Raw genomic sequence first — 25,534 nt, 5'->3', positions numbered from 1 at the left:
TCTGTTGATTGTAAGTCGAGTCGGACTTACGTCCTGCCGGATGGCACGGAACCCGGACGTAAGCCGACGGGATGACTGTATAAACTTTTCTGATGTCAGAAGGACAATGAAAAGGAAATGTTATTATACAAAAAAACTAATTTATTTGAAGCAAACATTGCCTACTTATGGAAATATTCAACTCAATAACATTTGAAGTTCTCATATCATCATATTATCTCAAACCCTTGAGAATAAAATAACCAAAACACTTACTTACTGTTTATATGCAGGTGCATATGAATAACTAACACTTGGATTCATATTATAAATGAAGGACAAATGCTTGGCAATGTCTTTTGTTGCCCAGTCATTAAAGTACATATTTAGAAGTCCTTGGTCACCACCTTAGAATAAAAATATGCAAAGAGCCATATGTAATTACAAATTACTACAATGTTTAGATTTTCTTATTTTTTTTATTAATATGCATAGAACTTGTCTTTAATATTAGATATCAAATTTTCTGACCAGGTATTATACTTAGAAAAAGATAAATTCTATAATAAATAATAAAATATATAAATATCTATTACATAAAAATATAAGATAAGATATAAAGGAAGAATTCTGTAATAAAAACTAATCACAGCTTTTAACTGAATTTAATTTAATTCTCAGGAAGAGAATTAATACCCCTCTCCATCTGGGAACAAAATGTATGAACAAAGCATCACACAAATCTCCTTTCATATATCTTAGAACTGGAGTCAGCACCCTTTCAAGAAAGAGCCTTTGCCTGTTTTTCTTTTAACCAAAACATTTCAAGCACCACCAATGTATGCCATTTTTGTGCTGTATCTTTCCTGCTGCCTTTATCTTTGTTCCACTGGTAGTGGGAGGAAGAGATTAACAAGATAACCTCTGATAAACCTATTTTTAAAAAAACTTTTTTTTTTCTCATTTGCTTTCACTGCTAGCATTTTGCACAAGTTCCTGAATTTGATAGAAATACACAAGATTCAGCCCATTTAAAATTCCTGATGTGTTTTATTATTACCTTCCCAGTTTGAACTGTTAAAGTGCAATTATTATAATCATCTTTAATGCAAAATTTTCTATTATTCACTATTACTGCTTCCATAAATAAGTACTGTTTATGTAGTATGTTTTGTATGCAATGGTTTATGGTTCACAATATTCAGTATTATTTATTATAGTTCACTCTACAACAGCCCTCTTATAACAAACTCAGTCACTATGACAAACTGCTAAAAAGTCCAAACCAAAATTCTACAGACACAATGCTATTTTAAAGGAAATTCACTACAGCCAGCTGTCCACTACAAACTATTCCTGTGATTCCTATGGGTTTACTACAGCGAGACTCGGCTGCCTTATTATATTTATTGTTATCTGCATTTTGCTTGCAGACTAAAATGGCATATATTGCTCATGAGCCTTCAATTGTCATTGCCTGTGTCAAGATGCAGCAATATAACCGTATATAAAATACAAAACTCATGCATTTGAGTTGTAATAACAAATTGCCTTATTTAAATGTTACTTTTATATACTATAAAATCTATGAATCACTATGAAATCTTCAACTAATTTCTAATCCCTCTCTCTCTCTGTGTATCCTATATTTTCCTTTAGCTACTAGCTCCAGATGACCATCAAATAATTTCGTCAGATTCAAATCAAAAACTCACACCTAAAGTGACTGATTATGTCCCTAGGTAATGAAAATATGGCAGTAAAAAATTGTGAGGTCAATCATAAAACAAATTCATATATTAAGTTTTAAATAATGAAAATTCACACTATTATACTACTAATAAATTAATGATCAAATCTGTGCATCTTCTCTCTCAGTACCACTTACATCAATCCTCCATGAAAAAGCATACTTTTTGCTATAGGCAAGAATGTAAGTTTTCAAGCTCTGCAACTTCTATTCCCTCAATTTTCTCCCAGTCTTGCTATAACCTTGGTCTCCAAAATCCCCCTCCCCCCCCCCCCACACACAATTCCCATTCTTGTCCTCATTTATCATGTATTTTAAATTCTTAGAATATGATTATTACAATTTTTTTTTCTTTAACTGTACTTCACTAATGTTTTGCAATCTTCTGCATAAGTCTTTTACATGCTGGTGTATTTCCATCATTTTATTCTAAATAGTACTTTGGTAACTAACATGTATCTGAAGCATTTGCACTTGATAATATATTCAAATCTTACCAAAAGGATATTATCAAGTGCAAATGCTTCAGTTGAAAGAAAAGAAAGATGATCAATTGGGTGTCACAGCATGCATTCCATACAGTTCTTCTAAACTTTCCATTATCAAAAAAAATATTATAAACTATAACCCTTTAAACCATTCAGTATTACAGTGTACAAGTTGCAGCAATCACTGGGGGGGGGACAGCATGCTGTTACACCCAAATGATCATCTTTCTTTTCTTTCACTGCTTTATTGAATATTACACTGATAGCTATCAAATAGCCATTTTGCTATGGCATAGTTGTGAACTGCACAGATTGATACACACACATATAGTAAGTCCACTATATGTGTGTGTATCAATCTGTGCAGTTCACAACTATGCCATAGCAAAATTCACAAGGATCAATATACACATCTCTTAGCCAGAGCAACCATTATGCTATTATTCTGCAAAAAAAAATAAGTAAATTATTGATACTGCGTTAACAGAGGTATTATAATATGAGGGAGAGAACTGAAGGGTAAGGCAGGTGAAAGTTTTTGAGGGGGAACCAGTTGCTAGGAGGGGGGGGGTAGAGATGTCCCAACAATCAGTTGGGCATTAAAAAATGATTTCCTCTTATCCAACCTATACACTTTACTCATTTTTATTTACCAAATCTTAATTTTAGTCCTAATTTAATTTAGGACTAAAATTAAGATTTAATAATGATTAAGATTAATTAATTCACATGGAGAGAAGAGGCTAGAAATAAGAAAAGTCTCATTGACTATGTTATTGTTGATAGCGATGTTTTCTCTCTGGTGCAGAACAGCAAAGTGTACAGAGGATTTGAAAATGGAAGTGATCACCATTTAGTCTTAAGCAGGATAAAATTGAATTTTATATTGAAAAGAATAACATGTAAGAAAGTTTTAAAGCGAATAAAAGTTGAGCAGCTCTCAGATGTGAACTGTAGACTAAAATACACAAAGATTATTGAAGAAAAGAAAAAATGAAAGAGTTTGAGAACATGAATCAAACCTTGGAGATTCAGTGGCAAACTCTGAAGAAAACCCTGATTGATGCAGCTAGAGAGGCATGTGGTGAGGTTGTCTGCAAGGATGAAAAAATCAGAACTTCCTGGTGGACACAGGAAGTTAAAGAGGCAGTGAAGGAAAAGAAGAAAGCATATCAATAGTTCCTGTCAAATAAGTCAGCTTGTGCTCTTGGAGAATATAGAGACAAATGCAAGAATGCTAAACACTGTGTAAAACTAGATAAACAAAAGTCATGGGAGGACTTTGGCAAGAATAGAGAAAATAAATATCAAGAAGGTGGCAAAATATTCTGGAGGTTGTTGAAGAAGCTTAAGAATGGAGGAAAGAGTGCTGTAAAAGCAATTAGAGATGATAAAGGTGACATGAAAATGAGAGAAAAAGATATCCTTGAAGTATGAAGTAATTACTTTGAAAAACTGCTAAATGAAACAAGCAGTGATAGCACAGTGGTAAAAAACACTGATCAGGCATGCAGGCAGGAATACATATCCATACTTGAAGTAGAAAAAGCCATCAAAGGCTTGAAATGTGGAAAGGTAGATGGAGTAAATGATATTCGACCAGAAATGCTGAAGTATGGTGGTATAAGAGTCTTACAGTGGCTGCACTGCATAGTTCAGAAAGCCTGGAGAGAGGGACGAATTCCTGATGATTGGAGTAGAGCTCTCATAGTACACATATATAAAAAGGGAAATAAAACTGAATGTGAGAATTACAGAGGTATTTCACTACTGAGTGTTCCTGGCAAGATTTATGCAAGTATACTTAAGAAACGGTTGAGAAGAATTGTGGAAGAAAAGCTTGGTGAAGAACAAGCTGGATTCAGGCCAAACAGAGGCTGTCAGGATCATCTTCACTTTACGACAAATAGTCGAGAAAGCATGGGAATATAACAAAGATCTGTATTTAAGCTTTGTCGATTTGGAAAAGGCATATGACAAGGTGCCAAGAGAGAAGCTATTCAATACGCTATAGTTATATGGTGTCAATGGGACATTATATCAAGCAATACTTAATCTTTATTTGAGTTGTAAGTAAGCAGTTAGAATTGAAGGAAGTACAGGAAGATGGTTTAATGTTAAATCTGGTGTGAGACAAGGATGTACATTATTCCCTCTGTTATTCATTATCTATATGGATCACATTATGAAGGAAAGTGGTATTAAACATAATATCAAAATTGGAGATGTTAATGTCAGCTCTTTGCTTTATGCGGATGATGTTATACTTCTAAATAAATCCGCTACAAGTCTGCAAGATTCTCTAACTAAATTGAATAGCTGTCGTAATAGATATGATATATGATATGAAGGTCAGCAATAAAAAGACAAAGACAATGAAAATAGGCAGAATCATTGAAAATGTCAACTGTGTTCTGAATGGAGAACCTGTGGAACAAGTAAAACATTTCAGCTACTTAGGCACGATTTTTACTGAAAATGGTAAATTAAATATAGAAATAGACAACAGAATCAACAAAGCTGGTATGGTGGGAAGTCAATTGAATAAATTCATATGGAATAAGAGAGAAATTAGTCGGAACACTAAATTACCTGTATACAAGAGTGTTCAAACCAGTTTTAACTTATGGATATGAGAGCTGGGTCAGAAGTAAAACACTTGACCAAAGACTAGAGACCGCAGATATGAGTCCTGAGAAAGATTAGAGGCGTGAACAGATGGCACCAATGGCAATATCATATTAAAAACGAGGATATTAGGAAAGAACCTGACATTGTCAGCATCCAGGAATGCGTTAGCAGAGCTAATCTCAGGTGGTATGGTCACCTAACCAGATTGGGCGAGGAAAGATTAGCAAAACAAGTTTTCTCTGCCAGGTTGGTAGGAAAACGACCCAGAGGAAGACCAAGATATAGGTGGATTGATACGGTACAAAGTGCCTTAGACGATAGAAATATGAGATCTGATAATGTTGGAGTCTTGACAAGTAACAGACTCATTTGGAGGAAAATTATAGATAGGAAGTTAGTAATGATATAATTTTTTCATGTAGTACTATCATATCCTGTACACCCCTTGTGGGTACATGGCAGGAATTTGATGATGATAATTTTAGTCCATTGCCAACTTTTTATCCATACAAATTATTTTCCCTGATGATGTCTCTGTAACAAACAAAATATTGGAGTAATTAAACTGTCACTTAGTTTCATTCCTCTGTACTATGTTTCATTTTCAAACTCTCAATACAAATCATTTAATAATTTACCCCCCCCCTGTTGTAGCCACCTATCTAATAGCTGTACTACAATTATTCTTCTATAACCATTTTTTTCCCCATTATAATGGCTATCAAAGAAGTGTTAAGGATTTGCTTCAGTCTATTTTGCCAGTGTTATTCATATTGTGATTTCTCTTTCCTTACATCTACTCTCCATGTTACTTATTCACCTATTTAATGCCTCTTCCAACATTATATTTTATCCCTAATTTGGTATATGCATGTATGTAGCTCATATTTTTTAACAAGAAAATCTATCTACGAGGGTGGTCTGAAAAATGTTTGGCCTCGACCATAGATGGCAACACTATCAGCAAGATTTTTTTTTTCTAAGTTGGTACATCTTTCATAAGCATTCATGTGAAATTGCAAGTCATCCTATCAAGTAGTTTGTTTAATAGAGCTGTCTGAAGCAAAGGTGTTGTCTGTATCCCTTGAAATGGATAAAATTGAGTGTCGTGAAGTTATAAAATTCTTTGTAAAAGAAGTTTAACACCAAAAGAAATTCATTTGAAGTTCATAAAAGTTTATGGGCACTCTTCTCCTTCATTTTCGACAATTAAGAAATGGGCTGCCGAGTTTAAACATGGTTGTACCGGGCTTTGAAGATGATCCACGACATCCAAAAAGTGTAACAACACTAGAAATCATTGATCAAGTGCACGATATAGTATTGGATGACTGGCGAGTCAAAGTGCATGAAATTGCTGAGACTATAGGCATTTCAATATATTTTGTATGAAGAATTGCATATGAAAAAGCTTTGCGCAAGATGGGTGCTACGCTTGCTCACAGATGATCAAAAATGCACTCATATGAAAATCTCTGAACAGTTCTTGGAGCATTTTAACAAGAATAAAACTGATTTTGTGCATCAATTTATTACTATGATAAAACTAATATCAGTTCTCTCTTCTTGGGTTGAATTTCATATCTAATCTTTCCTGGCATAAACTTCTATAAAAAGCTTGATATTCTTTTTTATTCTAAACTTTACTTCTCTTCTGCTCAACTCTTAACACTTCATAAATCTTAAACCTACCTAACTTTAAAAAGTACATTCTTTTATGTCACACATTTGTCTTCTATATAAAGCATGGAACTCTTATTCCACTCAATGTGGTGTGTGCATGGTAGAAATAAAAAGCTAGGCCAAAGTTGTCTTCTCTGTTGTTGTTGATGTTTCCAATGTGTTCTTTCTGTCTTATTTCAAAAGTTCTTGATGTCTGGTCTATGCAAGAAAGACCACAAGAGCATAGAATATTATAGACCTCAAGATGTTTATAAAAGGGGTTGTGGTCTTTAGACAAACGAAGTAAACCATACACATTCAAAATAGGCTTGAAAGCCACTCTGATGTTATGAACTTTGACGAAACTAGTGATCTTGATAGAAAACCCACAAATGTACAGGTTGGATACTGAAGTCCCGTAGTGAATGTCAGGATTTTGCTGTGGAGCAGGATTAAAGAATAGTAATTTATGTATGAGTTTTTGTAAATATCTGCTACAAACCAGTGGTTGGAGTGGAGATTGTATTTTTTCATTACCTTTTTCTTCATCTTTTGTAATGGGAACTGCCCTTTTATTGAGCATATGTATAATACCTAGTTTTTGTGACACAGGGGACAATGAAGATGAGTGCAATAAACCTGTATGAGTAGGCACGAGATGTATACACCAAGTGAAAAGCTTTTTTTTTTTAAGGTAATTAAAAATCTATTTTTTTTTAATTACCAAAACTAGTTTTCTAGTTTTGGTAATTGATAACTAAAACTAGAAAACTCTAGTTTTCCTTTACTTTGGAACCAAAGTAAATTTTATTTTTTGGTGAAATAAGTTGATGGACGAAAGGAAGTAGTATAAATCAGCAACACTATATTTCCAGATGATGTCATCTATTGTATCTCAACTAAACTGAAGGTTTACAGTTTGTTGACATGAGGAAATGTTTTTCAACATAAATAATTTGGCACATGGAGGAGATGGGGACCACTCATTACAAGGCCAGAAAGCTTCTTGAAAATTTTTCCATTCCTTCTGAAATAATTATAGTGGAGACATTTTAGATAAATAGAAAATTTTTCAATGATGGTCAGAAGGTCAAGGAGTTGAGAAATCATGAGAATATAACGAGAATCTGTATTTAGATTTTGTAGATCTGGAAAAGGCATGTAACAAGGCAAAGAAAGCTATCCAAAACACTACAATTATGTGGTGTAAATGAGACACTATATTGGGCAATATGTAGTCTATATTTGAGTAGTTATGTAGTCAGCAGTTAAAACTGAAGGAAACACAAGATGGTTTAATGTACAATCAGATGTAAGATAGGAATGCACATTATCAACTCCTATTCATCAACTATATGAACTGCAATATGGAAGCCACATTAAACTCAACATCAAAATTAGAGATATTAAACTTAGCTCTTTATGCAGATGTTGTTATACTCCTAAACAAATCCAATGCGAATTTCCATGATTATTTAACTAAATGGAATAACTGTAGTAACACATTCAGTAATAAAATCCACAGTAGAAAGACATGCTGTGAAAATAGGCAGAACCATAGAAAATATCACCTGCATCCTAAATGGAGAAACTATAGGATATGAAAAATATTTCAGCTATTTAGGCAATTTTTACACAATTTTTAGTAAAGATGGCAAATTAAATATAGAAACTGATAAGAGAATAAGCAAAACTCAGATGGTGGAGAGCCAGCTGAATAAATTTACATGAAATAAGAGAGAAATTAGCCATATCACTCAATTAGCAACACAAAAGACAGTGTTCAAATGTTTTAGCTTGTAGATCTGAGAGTTGGGTTAGAAATAAAATATCTGAAGAGACTACACATATGAAAGTTACGAGAAAAATTAACAGATATCAATGGCAGAATCATATGAAAAATGAAGATATTGAGAAGGAACATGACAATGTTAGCATTCAGGAATGTGTGAAAAGAGCTAATTTAAGGTGGTATGGTCACTTAATAGAATGGAAGAGGAAAGGCTAATGAACAGGTGTCTGGTGCCAAGATGGCAGGAACAAGACTAGTACATACATGAATTGATGAAGTGAGAAGTGCTATAGAAGACAGAACACAGTGTGCCCATTAAGTAATGAGACAATTATTATATCAAAACAAGAACTATATTTGGAACTGTCAATTACACAGATTCAAAATAATCTCCCTCCAACTTCACACAATGTTTACATCTGTCATACAGGTGTACGAAGGCACTGTGGAAGTCGTGATTGGGAATATATTTCAGTCTCTGAGTCACACCATATTGGATGTCCTCAATGTTGCTGAAGTGTTCCTCTTTCAAGGCACATTTCATCTTTGGGAAGAGAAAAGAGTCTGCAGGAACCAAATCTGGTGAATAGTCAATCTGCTTAACTGAACATCTAAATCTGGATGTTCGAACACACAGATCGACTTCTAGGTCAGAAATTGCTTCACATGTAGCACACAGTGTGTGGGCATGTTGTCGTGTAAAGGAAACAATTGTTGTTATTGTGGAACAGTTCTTTCCTGACACATTGCATGCGAGCATAGAAATGTTGCATTACTCCTAAATAATACTGACTGTTCACTGTGGTGCTTTCAGGAACAAATTTGCCATGGACAATTCCAGCATAAAAAAACCATTGTCTTGACACATGATTTTTGCAACAGGACTTTCTTCTGCAGGGGAGAAGACGTTAGATTTCTGGATCAAATTGAAAACACTAACTTTCATCACCGGTGACAATTCTTTGCAACATATTATGATCTTAATCCGCTGCATGGATGAAATTTTGACAACATGCAACCCAGTGCTCTCTCTGTTCATGCACTGATGTGTGTGGCACAACAAACCTCAAACAAATCTTCCTCTTGTGCAAATCTCTTTCTAAGATTAATCTGGCCATTTCCTTACTGTCACCAAGTTGTATAGTGAGTAGCCTAGTGGTTATTCGCCTGTCATGGGCAGCAATTTCTCTATCTTTCACTGCATTTTTATTTGTTCATGCAGAAACTGACCATCCACAGTGTGGTTCATCCTCCAGGGACTCCTCCCCCTCTTTAAACGTTGCAAACCAGTGGAAGAACACCTGTGCAGGTCAGACAGTCATCAATGTAAACTTTTTTTTTTTTAGGTCTTGGTACACTTCTGTAGCAGTTTTCCTAATTTAGAGTCAAATTTTATGACTGACATGCTCCACTCACACGCTTGTACTTCAACAGTTGCCACACGAAAACTGCTGCATCATCCAACTTGAAAGTTGCACCTACGATTACAACACACTCTAGACATTTGTTACTTTTATTCAAAGGACTGTCCTATAAAAAATCAATCTCATTACCTAACAGGCACACTATGTATATTATCTGGCAATACTAGAGTACTAACAAGTAGACAGACTAATTTGGAGGAAAACTGATGATAGGAGATTAGTAACAATGCAAACGTTGTGTAGTACTGCTATAGTATTCTGTACAAACTCTAGAGCAGTGCTTCCCAAACTTCTGGATGTCAGGACCCCCCTTTGGAAAAATTAATATATTTCATAGCCGAAAAAAAATCATAATATACACATATATTGTTATAATATTTATTGTACAATATGTATATTCAACACACAACAAACACAGTGAATATTGCAAAAATCAAATGCAAATATTACATTTTTACCATCTTACATGGCACATTATCTCATATTTTTATATAGATGGATATATTGTTATTGTACATTTGCAGTACAAGCACATGAAATGTAAAACGATTAATAATAAAGAAAGAATTAAAAACATTAAAGTTTAATAACAATTTAATGTGATGGATGTGTTTAATACTGCTACACAAAAAGTCAATATCAGGTGAAATATTTCAAACTGCAATTCTTAGATTTCTGCTTTGAAATTAAACTTATATGAATAAGCATATATTTACTAATATTCATTAAGTGCCGAAATACGCAGGAAGTAAAATTTGTGAACCCGCACCAATGTGTGATTTTTTCTCATTAAAATATAAAAAATAAAAAATAATAAACAAATAAAAATTAAATAAGTTTCTTTTAAGATAAAAAAAATCTTAGTCTTAAAACATTTTAAATTTTTATTACTATTATTACGGGCGACTTCAGTGAGTCCTTAGACTCATCGAGGGAGGCCCTAATCATCATGTCCACACAACTATACGATATTCTCATAGTAGCTATCATACCTTGCCTTGAACTCGCTCACCATCATAGCACCCACAACAGACTCTGGCAGCTTATACCACTCATTTACCACTCTAAAAGTAAAGAACCCAGCTCTAACACCCCTGCTAACCACACTCTTGCCTAGCTTCCATAGGTATCCCCTAGTTCTCCCACCACCAGTCCCGATCTCAAAAATATCGTCTGAATTAATCCCGTTAGCAATTTGAATGTCTCAATCATATCTCCCCTTTTCTGCCTATCAACTAATTTCTGCAATCCACAAATCTTCAACCTGTTCTCATATGGTTCATTCCACAGACCTGCTATCATCTTGGTTACTCGTCTCTGGATCCTCTCCACCTCCTCCCCATCAAGAAGAAACCCAGGTGACCAAATCTCGGCACAGCAGTGGAGATGAGGTCTTATCAAGGCTCAGTACAGAGGAACAATAACTTGCTTGTCTCTGCTCGTCAAGGTATTTTTCAACAACCAAATGAGTTGATGAGCTGATTTAGCTACTTTTGCAATGTGCCCCCTAAACTTCATCTCCCTATCCACCAACACTCCCAAATCCTTGGCCTCATCAATCTCCTAGAGTACAGTTCCACCAATGTGGTATACTGCTGCTAATCTTTTCACCCCAAAATGCATAACCTTACATTTTGTCACATTAAATTGACATCCATTCTCCTTAGCCCAGATTGCAAGTCTATCCAAGTCGTCCTGCAAGATTTTGACATCTTCTGCATTCACTTTGCATCATCAGCGAACAAATGAACTGTTCCTCTTAGATCCTTCCCTATATCATTAATGAAAAAATTAAACAGCAGTTGTCCAAGAACAGAACCCTGCGGTACACCACTAGTCACAGGCTGTCTTTTGGACTCTACTCCTGAATAAATTACTCTTTGATATCTCTCTCCATCAACCACCCACCAATCCATCTCACCAACCCTATATCCATTCCCATATGTTGTAGTTTACAGATTAGAATTCCATGTGGTATTCTGTCAAATGCCTTAGCCAGGTCCAGCAGTATCACTGTAAACCCATTACGCGTATCTAGTTCAGCCATCACTGTGTTATAAAACTTAAGCGAGTTACCGAGGCATGATCTACCCTTCACAAAGCCATGCTGTCCCCTGTACAGTATCTCATTTCCATCAATCTATTCCTGTATTTTTCCCTTGACTACTCCAAGATCTTGACAACGACTCCTGATATGCTGATCGGTCGGTAATTTGCAACCATAGTCTTGGATCCTCCTTCATGCAGTGGAACTATTTTCCCCTCTTTCCACACCTTCGGGACTAAACCAGACCCGAGACTCAGATTAAGCAGCATGGTCAACGGCACTGATAATTCTTTAGCCACTTCACGCAAGATCCGTGCCGGTATACCATCCAATCCTACAGATGTATTCACATTAAGGTTCTGTAATAGACTATTCACCTCCACTTCATTCATCACAATTCCCGTATAAACTAATGGTTCCTTCATTCTTTCAATGTCACCATCTGGATGATATGCTCTTGCAAAGTGCTCACTCAGTAATTCTACTATATCGACTGATTCAGTGACCTCCTTACCATTGCATTCCTTAAAATCATTTAACAGTAGTAGAACATTGTAATCACTAAAATTCATTAATAAGGAATTTTTAATAATAAAAATTTAAAAAAATGTTTATTTTGTTAATATATTATTATTATTATTATTACTACTACTACTACAGGCTATTCCAGGAGTCCTTAGACTCATCGAGGGAGGCCCTAAACATCATGTTCACACAACTGTTCAACATTCTCACAGTATCTATCATACCTTGCCTTGAACTCGCTCACTGTCATAGCACCCGCAACAGACTCTGGCAGCTTTTTCCACTCATTTACCACTCTAAAAGTAAAGAACCCAGCTCTAACACCCCTGCTAACCACGCTCTTGCCCAGCTTCCATGGGTGTCCCCTAGTTCTCCCACCACCAGTCCTGATCTCAAAAATATCATCTGAATTAATCCTATAGAATCCTTTTAGCAATTTGAATGTCTCAATCATATCTCCCCTTTTCCGTCTATCAACTAGTTTCTGCAACCCACAAATCTTCAACCTGTTCTCATATGGTTCATTCCATAGACCTGCTATCATCTTAGTCACTCGCCTCTGGATCCTCTCCACCTCCTCCCCATCAAGAAGGAACCGAGGTGACAAATCTGGGCACAGTAGTCGAGATGAGGTCTTATCAGGGCTTGGTACAGAGGTACAATAACTTGCTTGTCTCTGCTCGTCAAGGTATTTTTCAACAACCAAGTGAGTTGATGAGCTGATTTAGCTACTTTCGCAATGTGCCCCCTAAACTTCATCTCCCTATCCACCAACACTCCCAAGTCCCTGGCCTCATCAATCTCTTGGAGTACAGTTCCACCAATGTGGTATACTGCTGCTAATCTTTTCACTCTGAAATGCATAACCTTACATTTTGTCACATTAAATTGACATCTATTCTCCTTAGTCCAGAACTCCAATCTATCTAAGTCATCTTGCAAGACTTTGACATCTTCTGCGTTCACTATCGCCCTACCCAACTTTGCATCATCAGCGAACAAATGAACTGTCCCACTTAGACCCTTCCCTATATCGTTAATGAACAGATTAAACAGCAGTGGTCCAAGAACAGAACCTTGTGGCACACCACTAGTCACAGGCCGTCTTTTCGACTCTACTCCTGAATAAACTACTCTTTGATATCTCTCCATCAACCACCCAGCTATCCATCGAACCAACCCTATATCCATTCCCATATGTTGTAGTTTACGGATTAAAATTCCATGTGGTATCCTGTCAAACGCCTTTGCCAGGTCCAGCAGTATCACTTTAAACCCATTTCCCTTATCCAGTTCAGCCGTCACCTTGTTATAAAACTTGAGCAAGTTACTGAGGCATGATCTACCCTTCACAAAGCCATGCTGTCCTCTGTACAGTATCTCATTTTCATCAATCCATTCCTGTATTTTTCCCTTGACTACTTTCTCCAAGACCTTGACAACGACTCCTGATATGCTGATCGGTCGGTAATTTGCAACCATAGTCTTGGATCCTCCTTTATGCAGTGAAACTATTTTCCCCTCTTTCCACGCTTTCGGGACTAAGCCAGACCCGAGACTCAGATTAAACAACATGGTCAAGGGCACTGATAATTCCTTAGCTGCTTCATGCAAGACCCGTGCCGGTATACCATCCAGTCCCACAGATGTATTCACATTAAGGTTCTGTAATAGACTATTCACCTCCACTTCATTCATCACAATTCCCGTATAAACTAATGGTTCCTTCATTTTTTCAACGTCACCACCTGGATGATATACTTTTGCAAAGTGCTCACTCAGTAATTCTACTATATCGACTGATTCAGTGACCTCCTTACCATCGTCATTCCTTAAAATCATTTTGCCATGTACAGTTTTTTTTTGCTTGCAGCATATTGAAAGAACTGTTTGGGATTCTCTTTTGCTTGCATAGATAGTTTCCTTTCATAATCAGCTTTTGCTGTTTTTACCACACTCGTTACCCTTCTGGCCTGCACTTTATACCGTTCGTGTGCCTGCAGGTCACCCCTTTCTTTAAATTCCCTCCATAGTTGTTTCTTTTTTTGCAGCTCAAGCTTAATGGTGTTATTCATCCATTTAACCCCTACTTGTTTCACTATTCGGACCTTAGGTATACAATCAGCCATAACTTCCTGTAAATGCTCTTTGACCACTTCCCATGCTCTATCGACGTCCAGCCCTTGCAGTTGTACATGCCATGGCACTGATCCAAGCAATCTCCTAAGCTTGTCATACTTGCCAGCAAGGTAATTCCACATATACCCTGTCTTAATCACAAATTGCACACCTTTAGCCACCTCCCAGGTCAAGTCCTTATGATCACTCTCACCAATATGTGGCAACATGGTCATATTCATTACAGTCAAATTCTCAGATACTATTACCAGGTCAAGCACTCTCACACCCCTAGTATTTTCAATTACATGCCGTTTCAGATAGTTATTCCTTAATAATTGAATAAAATCCATTTCCTTTCTCACATGTGTCCTCTCCTCCTTCCAATCAATGTTACCATAGTTGAAATCCCCCATAATAATTACCCTCCTTCCACTAATTTCATCAATTTGTTTATGCATACCATCTCCACCATCTATTCCATCACCTGGTCTATAGCAGCACCCAACTGTATATTTTATTCTGCCAGTGTCAATCTCACACCAAATAGCCTCAAATGAGCTCCTTTCACTATCCTGCAATACTTCAATTCTCCTTGGCTGCAGTTCATCAGCTATAATCAATAACACCCCTACCCCAATTTTATTCTCTCTGTCCCTCCTAAACATACTATAACCTACACATTTTATCCCACTAACTATATCATCTTCCGTCAGCCATGTTTCACTAATGCCAATAACCTGTGGCCAGGAAGAGCCAATCAAGGCAAAAAATTCTTCCTTCTTGTTCCTAATACTCCTAGCATTAGTATACATGAATTGCAGTGATCCCTTTGTCCCACCCCTATCTTGATGCGTTATTCTAAATGTCCCATTCCCATTTTTTGTCCTTAGTGCTGGCTCAGGTACATTATATACATTTTTACACTCAACTGTTTCACTGATGTCTGGATATCCACTTCCCCCCCCTCCTTGGTAGTTCTAGTTTCCCTGGTTCTGCACATCCATTTTCACTTCATTCAGCAACACTTTTTCCAGTCTCCGCACACCAAGTCCATTCAAATGCAGGCCATCCATCTTGTATAAGTCCTTTCGCCCATCAAACTCATTCCACACTTCCACGAATTCCACACCACACCGTCCGCATAACCTGCGCATAATGTCATTTGCGATTATGGCCCTCCTTCTAAACCCCTCTCTGTCATACCGCGGTAACAGACTCACCATTCTAACTCTGTCACTCTTTTCTTTCGCTACCTTTAACAATACTTTCAAGTCCTCTCTCATAAAAAATTTATCACCTTTCAATTCATTCGTACCCGCCACAATTATTAATTCTTTCACCCTCTGTTTTTGCACTCTAATACTCTCACTTACATCCTTAAATTTTGCACCCGGTAAGTACGATTTAGTTACACTCCCATCTATTACTCCTCTTAATAACGAGTCACCATACAACACTCTTTCCTTCATTTCAGAAACTCTCCCACGCTGTTTATTTATGTTAGCCGAATCACTCTGGAAAGAGTTTTGCAGGTGCTCTAATTGCCGCTGCGCATTTTGTATCACTGCGCACAGCCTAGCGATCTCACTTCCTACAAATAATTCCTCATTTTTTTTATCATTCAAACCATTTTCTCTTTCTGTATAATTGCTCTCACTGTTTCTTAGATCACCGCTCACATTGCCATCTTGTACACCGCAATTCCCTATCAAGCCACTATTTTCACTCGCATTCTGGCCTTCTTCAACCATAACTGTCTCACAACCTGACACATACTTCGACTCCTCACTTTGCATACACTTTCCACACATTCTCCCACCACTATCACTTTCAATCCAAACTCCAGCCTCATTCGGGAATGCATATATTCCACACACATCACATTGGACAAATTCTCTCACATTATAGTTTTTGAACAATGGCGTCCTATTTTTGGACGCCATTATCGTACGTCGCATTGGCGCCATATTCAAATCTATGAAACGTATCGTTAAATACTAAATTAATTAATGGAATTTACACCAAAATCACACAGACACAACAAGCTACCAAATTTAGACAATATTACGTTATGATTTTTAACATATATTCTAATTTCCATTCAAAATTGTACTTAGCTTTCGGGAGCTATTAAAATTATTTATTGAAGAAATTAGTAAAAGGATCCTAACCCCAATGTCTTCCAACCAGAACAAGAATATATAAATAAATCTCTTATCGAAAATTATTTATTTTCTATACGTCTTTTGTTTTCAAAATAAGATAATTAACTAAAACGAAACAATTTAACTGATTTTCAAACTTAGCAAAAATACAATAGACGCACTTACTTTATGAATAATAATTCAAATTCACAAAAAATTTACTAAACAACAATAAATATATTTTATAAAACAAAAGGCAACTGCACAGTAACACTGTAACGCACAAAATGAAATAATGCAAAATACATCAAAAAAAGTATCAAGAAAGGGCCAATTGCAGTATGTGTAAACAAACCTAGATCATCGAAAGAGTTTTATAGCTCATAAATAACCTATGTTTATTAATTTAAGCCAAGCTGCGTCAGCCTGACGTGCCGATAGTCTACCCTGCATATGTATGGGTCAGCTATGGTCCCTCAGCAGCGACCTGTATATATACGGGATAATCGGTTAAGGGGTTAAGAAGAAAATAATAGGTAAATTTATTTTTAAAAAATGAAAATTATTCAACTACACAACAAAAATAACATTCATTTACAATTTATTTTATTTTTTTTAAATTTTATGTTTTTCATGAAAACTAGAGGTTCAATTAAAATGAAAATTTATTTTGGCTGGTAAATTTTACTGCCCTTTTTATTTTAGTCACACCAAATGCTTACTGTTGAAAAAAAAATCAATTATGTTATAGTTTCTCACCTTCCAAATTTGCAGAACAATGTCACTGTTTCAGTCACAATCACACATCCACAAAGAGCAAAGCACAGCGTAAGAATGAATTCAGTCTTTCTTAAACTAATAATTTCCACTAAAAATATAATAAACAATCGAGAATATTTATACAATTTTTGCTGAGTTGATACTTACTCTATGGAATAAAATCTGTGGTAATAATGATAACGTTTCACTTCACACAAATTATAATGAAACTGGTGTCGTATTAAGTTAAAAATATTGTTAAGATTATTAAGAATTCATAATAATTTGACTGATTTTAAATTTCATTTTATTGCATTAATTATAATTTGTAATTGTGTAATTTATATAGTACGATATAATTCAAGAATAAGAAAATTTATATATATATATATCTTTTATTATTTCCCGTGATGAAATGGTGCCCCTCACTTCAAACGCCTTTGTGCGGGGCACAATCTGCACAATTGCATGGTGCAGCCCTAGGTAGAGCAACAGTTAATACAGATGATGTTAAAATTTTGCAGGATGATTTGGACAGATTAGCAGACTGGGCAAAGCAGAATGGATGTCAAATTAATTTGGCAAAGTGTAAGATAATGCTTATTGCAGTGAAAAGATTACCAGCTGTATACCACATTGGTTCAACTGTACTCCAGGAAATTGATAAAGCCAGAGACTTCAGAGTGTTAGTGGATAGGGAGTTAAAGCTTAGGGGACACATAGCACAAGTAGGTAAAGCAGCTCATCAAATCACTTGGTTACTGAAGAATACTTTGATGATCAGAAACAAGCAGGTTATTGTTCCTCTTTATTGAGCGTTGATAAGATCCCATCTTGACTACTGTGCCCAGATATGGGCACCAGGGTTTCTTCTTGATGGGGAGGAGGTGGAGTGGATCCAGAGGCAAGTGACCAAGATGATAGCAGGTCTATGGAATGAACCTTATTAGAACAGGTTGAAGATTTGTGGGTTACAGAAACTGGTTGATAGGTGGAAAAGGGTGATATTATTATTATGATTATTATTACGTGACTCCTCTAAGAAGTCTAAAGACTCATCAAGGGAGGGCACCTACTCTACAACTCTGTTTCCACCACTCGAATCCATGAACTACAACTGTAAGTACACCAATGCTATCTACTGCCCACCACGATTGAGATATGACTGAGATGTGATATGATTGAGACATATAAATTACCGAGGGTTTTTACAAGATTAATTCAGAGAAAATTTTTCAGAACAGGTCTGGTGGTTCGAGAACTAGGGGCCATCCATGGAAATTGAGCAAAAGTGTAGTTAGCAAGGGTGTTAGAACCAGGTTTTTTTCTTGGATAGTAGTGAATGAGTGGAATAGGTTGTGGGTGCCATGACTGTGAATGAGGTCAAAGTATATTACTGTGTAAATGTTGGATAGTTCTTAACATGATGTTTAGGGCCTCCCTCTATGAGTCTAAGGATTCCTTGGAGTAGCCCATAATAATTCAGGCGCAAAAATTGACAATATTAGCCATGCCATCCAGTTGCAAAAAGGTAAGTCAAAGGAAATGATTGTCTTGGCTGGTACCAATGACTTGAGAAGTGTATTCTATGAGGGAGGATGTAAAGGAGTTGTTAGAAGATTGAAGACCGAGAAGATGAAGATTGTAAGTCTCCTACCACACTATGATAGAGGCAAACTGAGGAGGAGGGCATTGATAGCCAATGAGTCTATATGTAGATTGTGCAAAAGGAATGATGAAGAATTTGTGGATCTGTGTCTCCATTTCATAGAAAGAAGGATTTGTACAATGCAGATAGACTGCATCTGAATGGTTTTGGCGTTTAGATGTCTGGAGAGAGCTTTATTCACTGATCATGCTGACATGCAAATTCAGGGAAACTTAAGCGATTAGAATGGAAGCAAGTGAGTTTGTGTGAAGGTAACCATGAAGCGAGTGAGTGAGTGTGAGAATGACCAAGTGAGGAATCTAGTCTCTCAAGCAAAAATACTGAATAGGTCAGTCAATTCAGAAAGTAAAGGTGGGTGAGAGAATAAAGGGATGTTGCCGTTTCTATATACTAATGCCAGAAGTATCGGAACAAGAGGGATGAGTTTTTGAACTGGCATCACTGCACAGACAGTTGAATCATATCAGCCTTTTGGAAACTTTAGCGATTTCATCATGGGAAGTCTCGAATGTTCTGGAAATGTTTCTGCGAGTATAAATAAGGCTTGAAATGGCAAGACTGCAGTAACACTGGAACAGTGACCAACAGTGAGAAGTCGATGGTTAGCATTATTTTACTCCTATTTGCAACGACTGTGATACACGGTCTAAAAACCAATCTTTTCTAGTGTAGAAAAATGGATAAATTTTTAATTGGATGTAAGCAGGCATCTGACGACTGTGGAGCATCGACGAAAACAAATTCAGATTCACAGAATATCACTTCTAAAGTAAAATCAAGAAAGTATGCTTCAGAATATTTACATTTCGGTTTTATAAAGACTGAAGTCAATGATGAAGAAAAACCACTGCATGTTATTTATTCGAAAATTTTGGTGGCTGATAGCATGAAAACGAATAAATTTAAAAGACATTTGGAAACACTTCATAAGGAGTATGCTAACAAACCTCGAGAGCTCTTTTGCTGCCAAACTGAAATGTTTTGAAAAGCAAAAATCTAGCATTATAAAAGCATTGTCTATAAATGAAAAAGCTTTACTAGTTTCTTACAAAGTTGCATATAAAATATGCTAGGTGCAAAAATCCCCACACTATTGGAAAAGACCTAATTCTGCTAGCTGCAATTGATATTGTGGAATGCTCGGAGAAAGTTTTACTAAACAATTACAGTGCAATACCTCTATCAAATGATACTGTTGCTCGGCGAATTGGTGATATATGTGAAGATATGCAGCAACAACTTTTGTCGAAGCTTTGTGACCAATTATTCTCAATTCAGCTTGACCAGACAACAAACAGAAACAAGGATTGTCATTTAATTGCTTATGTTTGATTTTGTGATGGATTATCAGCAGTTGAAGAGTTACTGTTTTGTAAACCAACAGAAAGAAGAGCCAGTACCTGAATTGTACAAAATATTCAATGATTTTATATGCAAGGCAAACATACAGTGCAAAAATTATGTTGGCATTTGCACTGATGGTGCTTGAGTTATGTCTGGAAGGTTTGAAAGTTTACAAGCCCTTGTGAGGGAAAAATCCTTACGATGTATTTGGACACATTGCATGATTCATAGAGAAGCTCCAGCTGCAAAGGAAATGAGTTCTGGTCTAAACATTGTGTTAACAACAGTTATAACCCTGGTGAATTATATAAAAACGAGACCCTTAAAATCAAGACTGTTTTCTGAACTTTGCAAAGACATGGCTGGAGCGGAACATTCAGCATTAATATTTTACTGCAAGACAAGATGGTTATATCACAGGGAAAATGTTTACAACGTGTTTATGAATTAAGAGATGATATATCAATCTTCTTGGAAGAGGAAAATCACGAAGAAGCAGAGAAGTTTAGAGACCACTTATTTGTGATGATATTGAGCTACTTGGTGGCCATTTTCGAGAAACTAAATATATTAAACCTGCAACTCCAAGGAAAAAATACACGTATCTTAGAGATGAGTAACAAAGTTAATGGTTTTTGTAAAAAACTAGTTATGGAACAAAAAAAAGATAAAGCAACAAAATTAGAAATGTTTGCAAATGTGGATGAATTTATCAAAACCTACAAGGCAGAAGAGCAACACGTTGAAGTTTTATTTGCAACTATTGAAAATCATTTAACAATGTTGACAAAGAATTTTAGAAACTATATTATAACTAACAACAACATAATGGCAATGTACGAGTTCAGGGATAATTCCAAATTATCCCTGAAGATTTCTCAATTGAAGAGGAACAATTTATAGACTTCACGTTAAGCAGAGAAATCAAAAGATAATTTGCATCTAAATCGAGGTTTGAATTTTGGGCCAGTGTTGATGATGAATTTTCTGCACTAAAGTCAAGAGCTTTTTGTGCACTTTTGTCATTTCCAACATCTTAACTTTATGAAATCAGGTTTTCTGCAATGGCTGCCTTAAAAACAAAATATAGATCTCAGTTAAATATAGAAAGAGAACTAAGAGTGTCAATTTCCAATGCATCACCATTATATGAAAAGCTCTGCTCTGCAACACAGGCCCATTAATTTTAAGATTCATTGTTATTGTTTAGTTAATTAATTGCTCTGTATATATTTTGTAATATTGATATTTTCCCATAAGCATAACTAGTTATTCAATACAGTGGATTTTATACATTTTATTATTTTATTTTAAGAGTGTTTTTTATGTTTTTATTTTTATATTGTTTTTGTGTCAATAAATAGTTTCATTAAATGCTTTTGTTTCAATGAAATAGTTTTTCAGTTTTTCCTTTGATTTCCACTTGTGCCTCCCAAAGCAGGCATGTCCCATAGGTTGAGAATCACTGGTTTAGTATTTTCAGGGGAGATAGACAAGATAGGATTGGGGGGAGGGAGGAGTACTGTTGATGGTAGCAGATGAATTGCAACCAAAAAGAATAGGAGAAAGGTGGAAAGGGGGGGGGTTCATCTGAAGCAATCTAGTATGAGATTAAGACCAGTAAGACAAAATATACATTTGGTTGTATATTTTGAATATTCCCAGATCATCTGTGGAATTCCCTATAGGCCAGGGAATTCCACAGATGATCTGGAAGACATGCATCGCAAAATTAGTAATGAGTACTTGAAAGTTTATTTTTCACTTGGTTAGACTATAATAAATTTAGTTTAATCCTTTATCCAAGTGTGAGCAAACAAAGTTTGCGCCTGAAAATATCATCAGAACTGGGGTAAGGTAGTACAACACCGGGCAACTCGTAGCAAAGGTGGAGCAAGTTACCACCACTCCTATCCCAGTATCTCCCATAATGCAAAACACATCTGCTTGCGGATATGTATGATGTTATGCATTAAGGGAAGGAAGGATGATGTTATGCATTAAGGGAAACTTTCAACAGCTTTCTCTAAATCCAGAGTAATTTAATAAAAAGGTGGCACACCGTTTGGCAACTCCTATAGGTAAAGATGACCTCGCTATTGCTTCTGCCTGGTATTTCCACCTATGGGCCTGGCTCCCACTGAAGAGACCTCAAAGGTCGAAACTAGTCTGGGTAGTGGCCCTTCCCTTAATGCATAATGCATTATGGTTTTGTATTATGGGAGATACTGGGATAGGAGTGATGGTAGCTTGCTCCACCTTGCTACGAGCTGCCCGTTGTTGTACTACCTTACCCCAGTCCTGAAGATATTATCAGGCACGAACTTTTTTTGCTCACACTTGGATAAAGGATTAAACTAAATTTATTATAGTAATGAGTACAGGTTGAGTGATTATTATGGGGGGCTTCAACTATGGAGATACAGACTGGAAGGAAGAAAGATCACATGGTAGAAAGGAAACAGAATTTATACACCTTCTGAGAAATAATTACTTAAGGCAGCATGTGATGGAGGGGACTAGGAAGGGAAGAGTATTGGACCTGGTCACATGAACAGAAGAGCTATTCATAACCAAGTTGATAACATTACCTCTAATTGGTGAAAGTGACCAAGTGGTCTTGACTTGGGGAAATTGTAAAACATGAGGAATATTCTAACAAGAAGTGGTATATTTGCAGAACTACAAGGCAGCTGATTATGACATGCTTAGGAAGAAGTGTAAATCTGTACCATGGCATAAAACAATGCAGGGTAAGGATGTTAGTAGTACATGGGATATAGTTAAGGATCATCTAGAGGAAGCAGTATTAAACTGTATACCTTGGGTAAGGTGGGTTAGGTAGAGTAATAGGTAATCAAAGAGATGTGGAGAGCTTGCAGGATGATTTAATTAGGCTGTCATTATGGGCAAAAGTTAATGAGTGTCAGTTCAATGTCGAGAAATGTAAAGTTATGCACTTTGGAATAAACAGATTACAAGTTGTTTATCACATTGATGGCACTGTACTTCAGGAAAGAGATAAAGATAGAGATTTAGGGGATGGTGATAAACAGAGAGTTAAAGTTTAGAGGACATATTGCTAAGGTAGCACATAAGATTACTTGACTAGTGAAGAACACATTAACAAGTAGAGATAAGGAAGTTGTAATTCCTCTTTATAAGGCCTTTATAAGCCCACATCTGGATTACAGTGCTCAAGTCTGGTCCCCTGGGTTTCTCGGGGATGTGGAAGCAGTGGAGAGGAATCAGAGGCAAGCGACCAAGATGGTGAGCGGAAATGTGTCCTATGAGGATAGATTGAAGGTGTGCGGATTGCAGAAGTTGGTCGATAAGAGGGGGTTATGATAGAAACATTTAAGTTGCTTAAAGGATTTTATAGGATAGATGCAAGGGAAATGTTCCAGCATTTGGCTAGAGGGACCAGAACAAGGGGCCATCTCTGGAAGTTGAATAAAGGTATGTTCAGTAGGGATGTGAGGACTAGATTTTTTGCTTGGAGAGTGGTGAATTGAGTTGCCACAGTCAGTTGTGAGTGCTTTTTTTTCTGTTAATGGGTTCAAGGAGAGGTATGACAGATTGTGTGGATAGATTGGGTCTCCAGCGATGTCTTTGGACTCCATGGAGGTGCCCGTATAATAATAATAATAATAATAATATAAATTTATTCCTATAATACCTATAGCAGTCAAAAGTCAATAGCCCCTGAGGAAATTCAATGAAATCTTAGATGAAAGATAAATTTGTAAGTTAAGATACAACAAACAACATTTGTTTGGTTTAATATCAGTATGTAAGTTAACATACTTTGAAAAAGTAAACACAGAAACTCAAACTTATATGAAATAAATTCAATAGTTGTAAAAATTTTTGCTTATGTATGTATCATAAGAATCCTCAGTAACTGAATATGGAACACAATATAAAATTACAATTAAAGAATCATTTTCAAAAAAAGAACCACTATAGCATTAATAAGACAATGATTGATTAATGGGTTAACAAAGGAATTTGCATAAAAATGACGTAATATTTCCCATAAAGGAGATAACTGAAGGCCATCTGATCTGTTTAAGTTGGATCAATACAGAAAGGTCTGAGAACTTTCTTTATATAAGCACTCTATGAAGAATCCACTTCTATGAAAAAGGTTGGTTTTCTTCCAAAAATGACTATGTTTGGTCAAGATGGCATGTTCCTTTCAAACTGCAGGAATGGTTTGTTATAGTGAATGGCTGCTAACACAGAACTGTGTCTAAAGGGCTCTGGTAGGGACTTTTCAGTAGTTTGTTATAGTGAGTGAGTTTGGTTATAGAAATACATCCATAGAGAGCTTTAACTGTATTGATATAATTAAATCAGCTCTACTAAAGCCTAAACCATGTCTCTTAATTTTGATATTCTAATAAAACAAATGTTCCAATAATTTTAAGACAGAAAATATTTAAGAGAAAATTAAAATTTATTTTTATACTATTAACAATGGAATTCAATTCCACAATGGATGAGCACAAAAAAAAAGCTGGAAAAAAAAATTAACTTTATAAAAATTTAATTGTAACTTGATGGACATGAAAATAAATTGGTATTTTGAACAGTGAACACAATAAACACAACAAATTAAGTATTATTCTTTGAATTAAACATAGATGAAATATTGATGAATACTCTTTGATTATAATTTTATAAATACTGCATTTAAAGCAAATAAAAGAAACAAACCATCAAAACTTCCTTTTTCCACTGCAAGCGTTAATAATGCTTTATACGTTTCATCTGATGGTCTGAATACAAACACGCCAGAATTAAAGCAGTCTGGCCATCCCAAATCTGAGACAGCAGATAATTCTTCTCTTTCAAACAGCTCATCACAATTTTGAATTACCTATAAACATTCACAAAGTGGAAAGAATTAGTATTGTGTCAGTATACTTCTTGTATTTCTGAGACACTAAAGCAAATATCACTCAATTCTGTAATTAAATTCAGTACTTCTATCAAAAATACTATTTCAATTGAATATATACTAGTGACTAATGTATTAGGTACATCTCCTAATACCCAAGCAAGTTAGCATTTCCTTTAGTCTTCAGATTTTCAAAATACAGTATGGAAATGATTTACATAGTCTTATTTTGAAATAATGTACCCTTATAAGTAATAATAATAAATCACTTATAATTTAATTATATCTTAATT

At 35.8% G+C, this 25,534-nt stretch overlaps 1 protein-coding gene across 5 annotated transcripts in view; it reads right to left on the bottom strand.

The window, feature by feature from the left end:
• The window catches only part of LOC150100804 (glycogenin-1-like), a 160,714-nt gene that overhangs the window by 37,193 nt on the left and 97,987 nt on the right, over positions 1 to 25,534 (bottom strand). For all 5 annotated transcript variants that reach the window (XM_090402249.1, XM_090402248.1, XM_090402247.1 and 2 more), the window contains exons 4-5: positions 25,058 to 25,220; positions 260 to 386 (exon numbers count right to left, since the gene is read on the bottom strand). In XM_090402249.1, the coding sequence (XP_090258375.1) occupies positions 260 to 386; positions 25,058 to 25,220 (290 nt within the window). The remainder of the gene's footprint in view (positions 1 to 259; positions 387 to 25,057; positions 25,221 to 25,534) is intronic.

The sequence above is a fragment of the Typopeltis vanoorti genome, chromosome 12, assembly GCF_054136105.1.
Source record: "Typopeltis vanoorti isolate ZY-2024b chromosome 12, IOZ_Tvanoo_1.0, whole genome shotgun sequence".
Lineage (NCBI taxonomy): Eukaryota > Metazoa > Arthropoda > Arachnida > Uropygi > Thelyphonidae > Typopeltis > Typopeltis vanoorti.
Note: the sequence above shows the minus strand (reverse complement) of the source record. Positions and strands in the feature narration are given on the sequence as shown.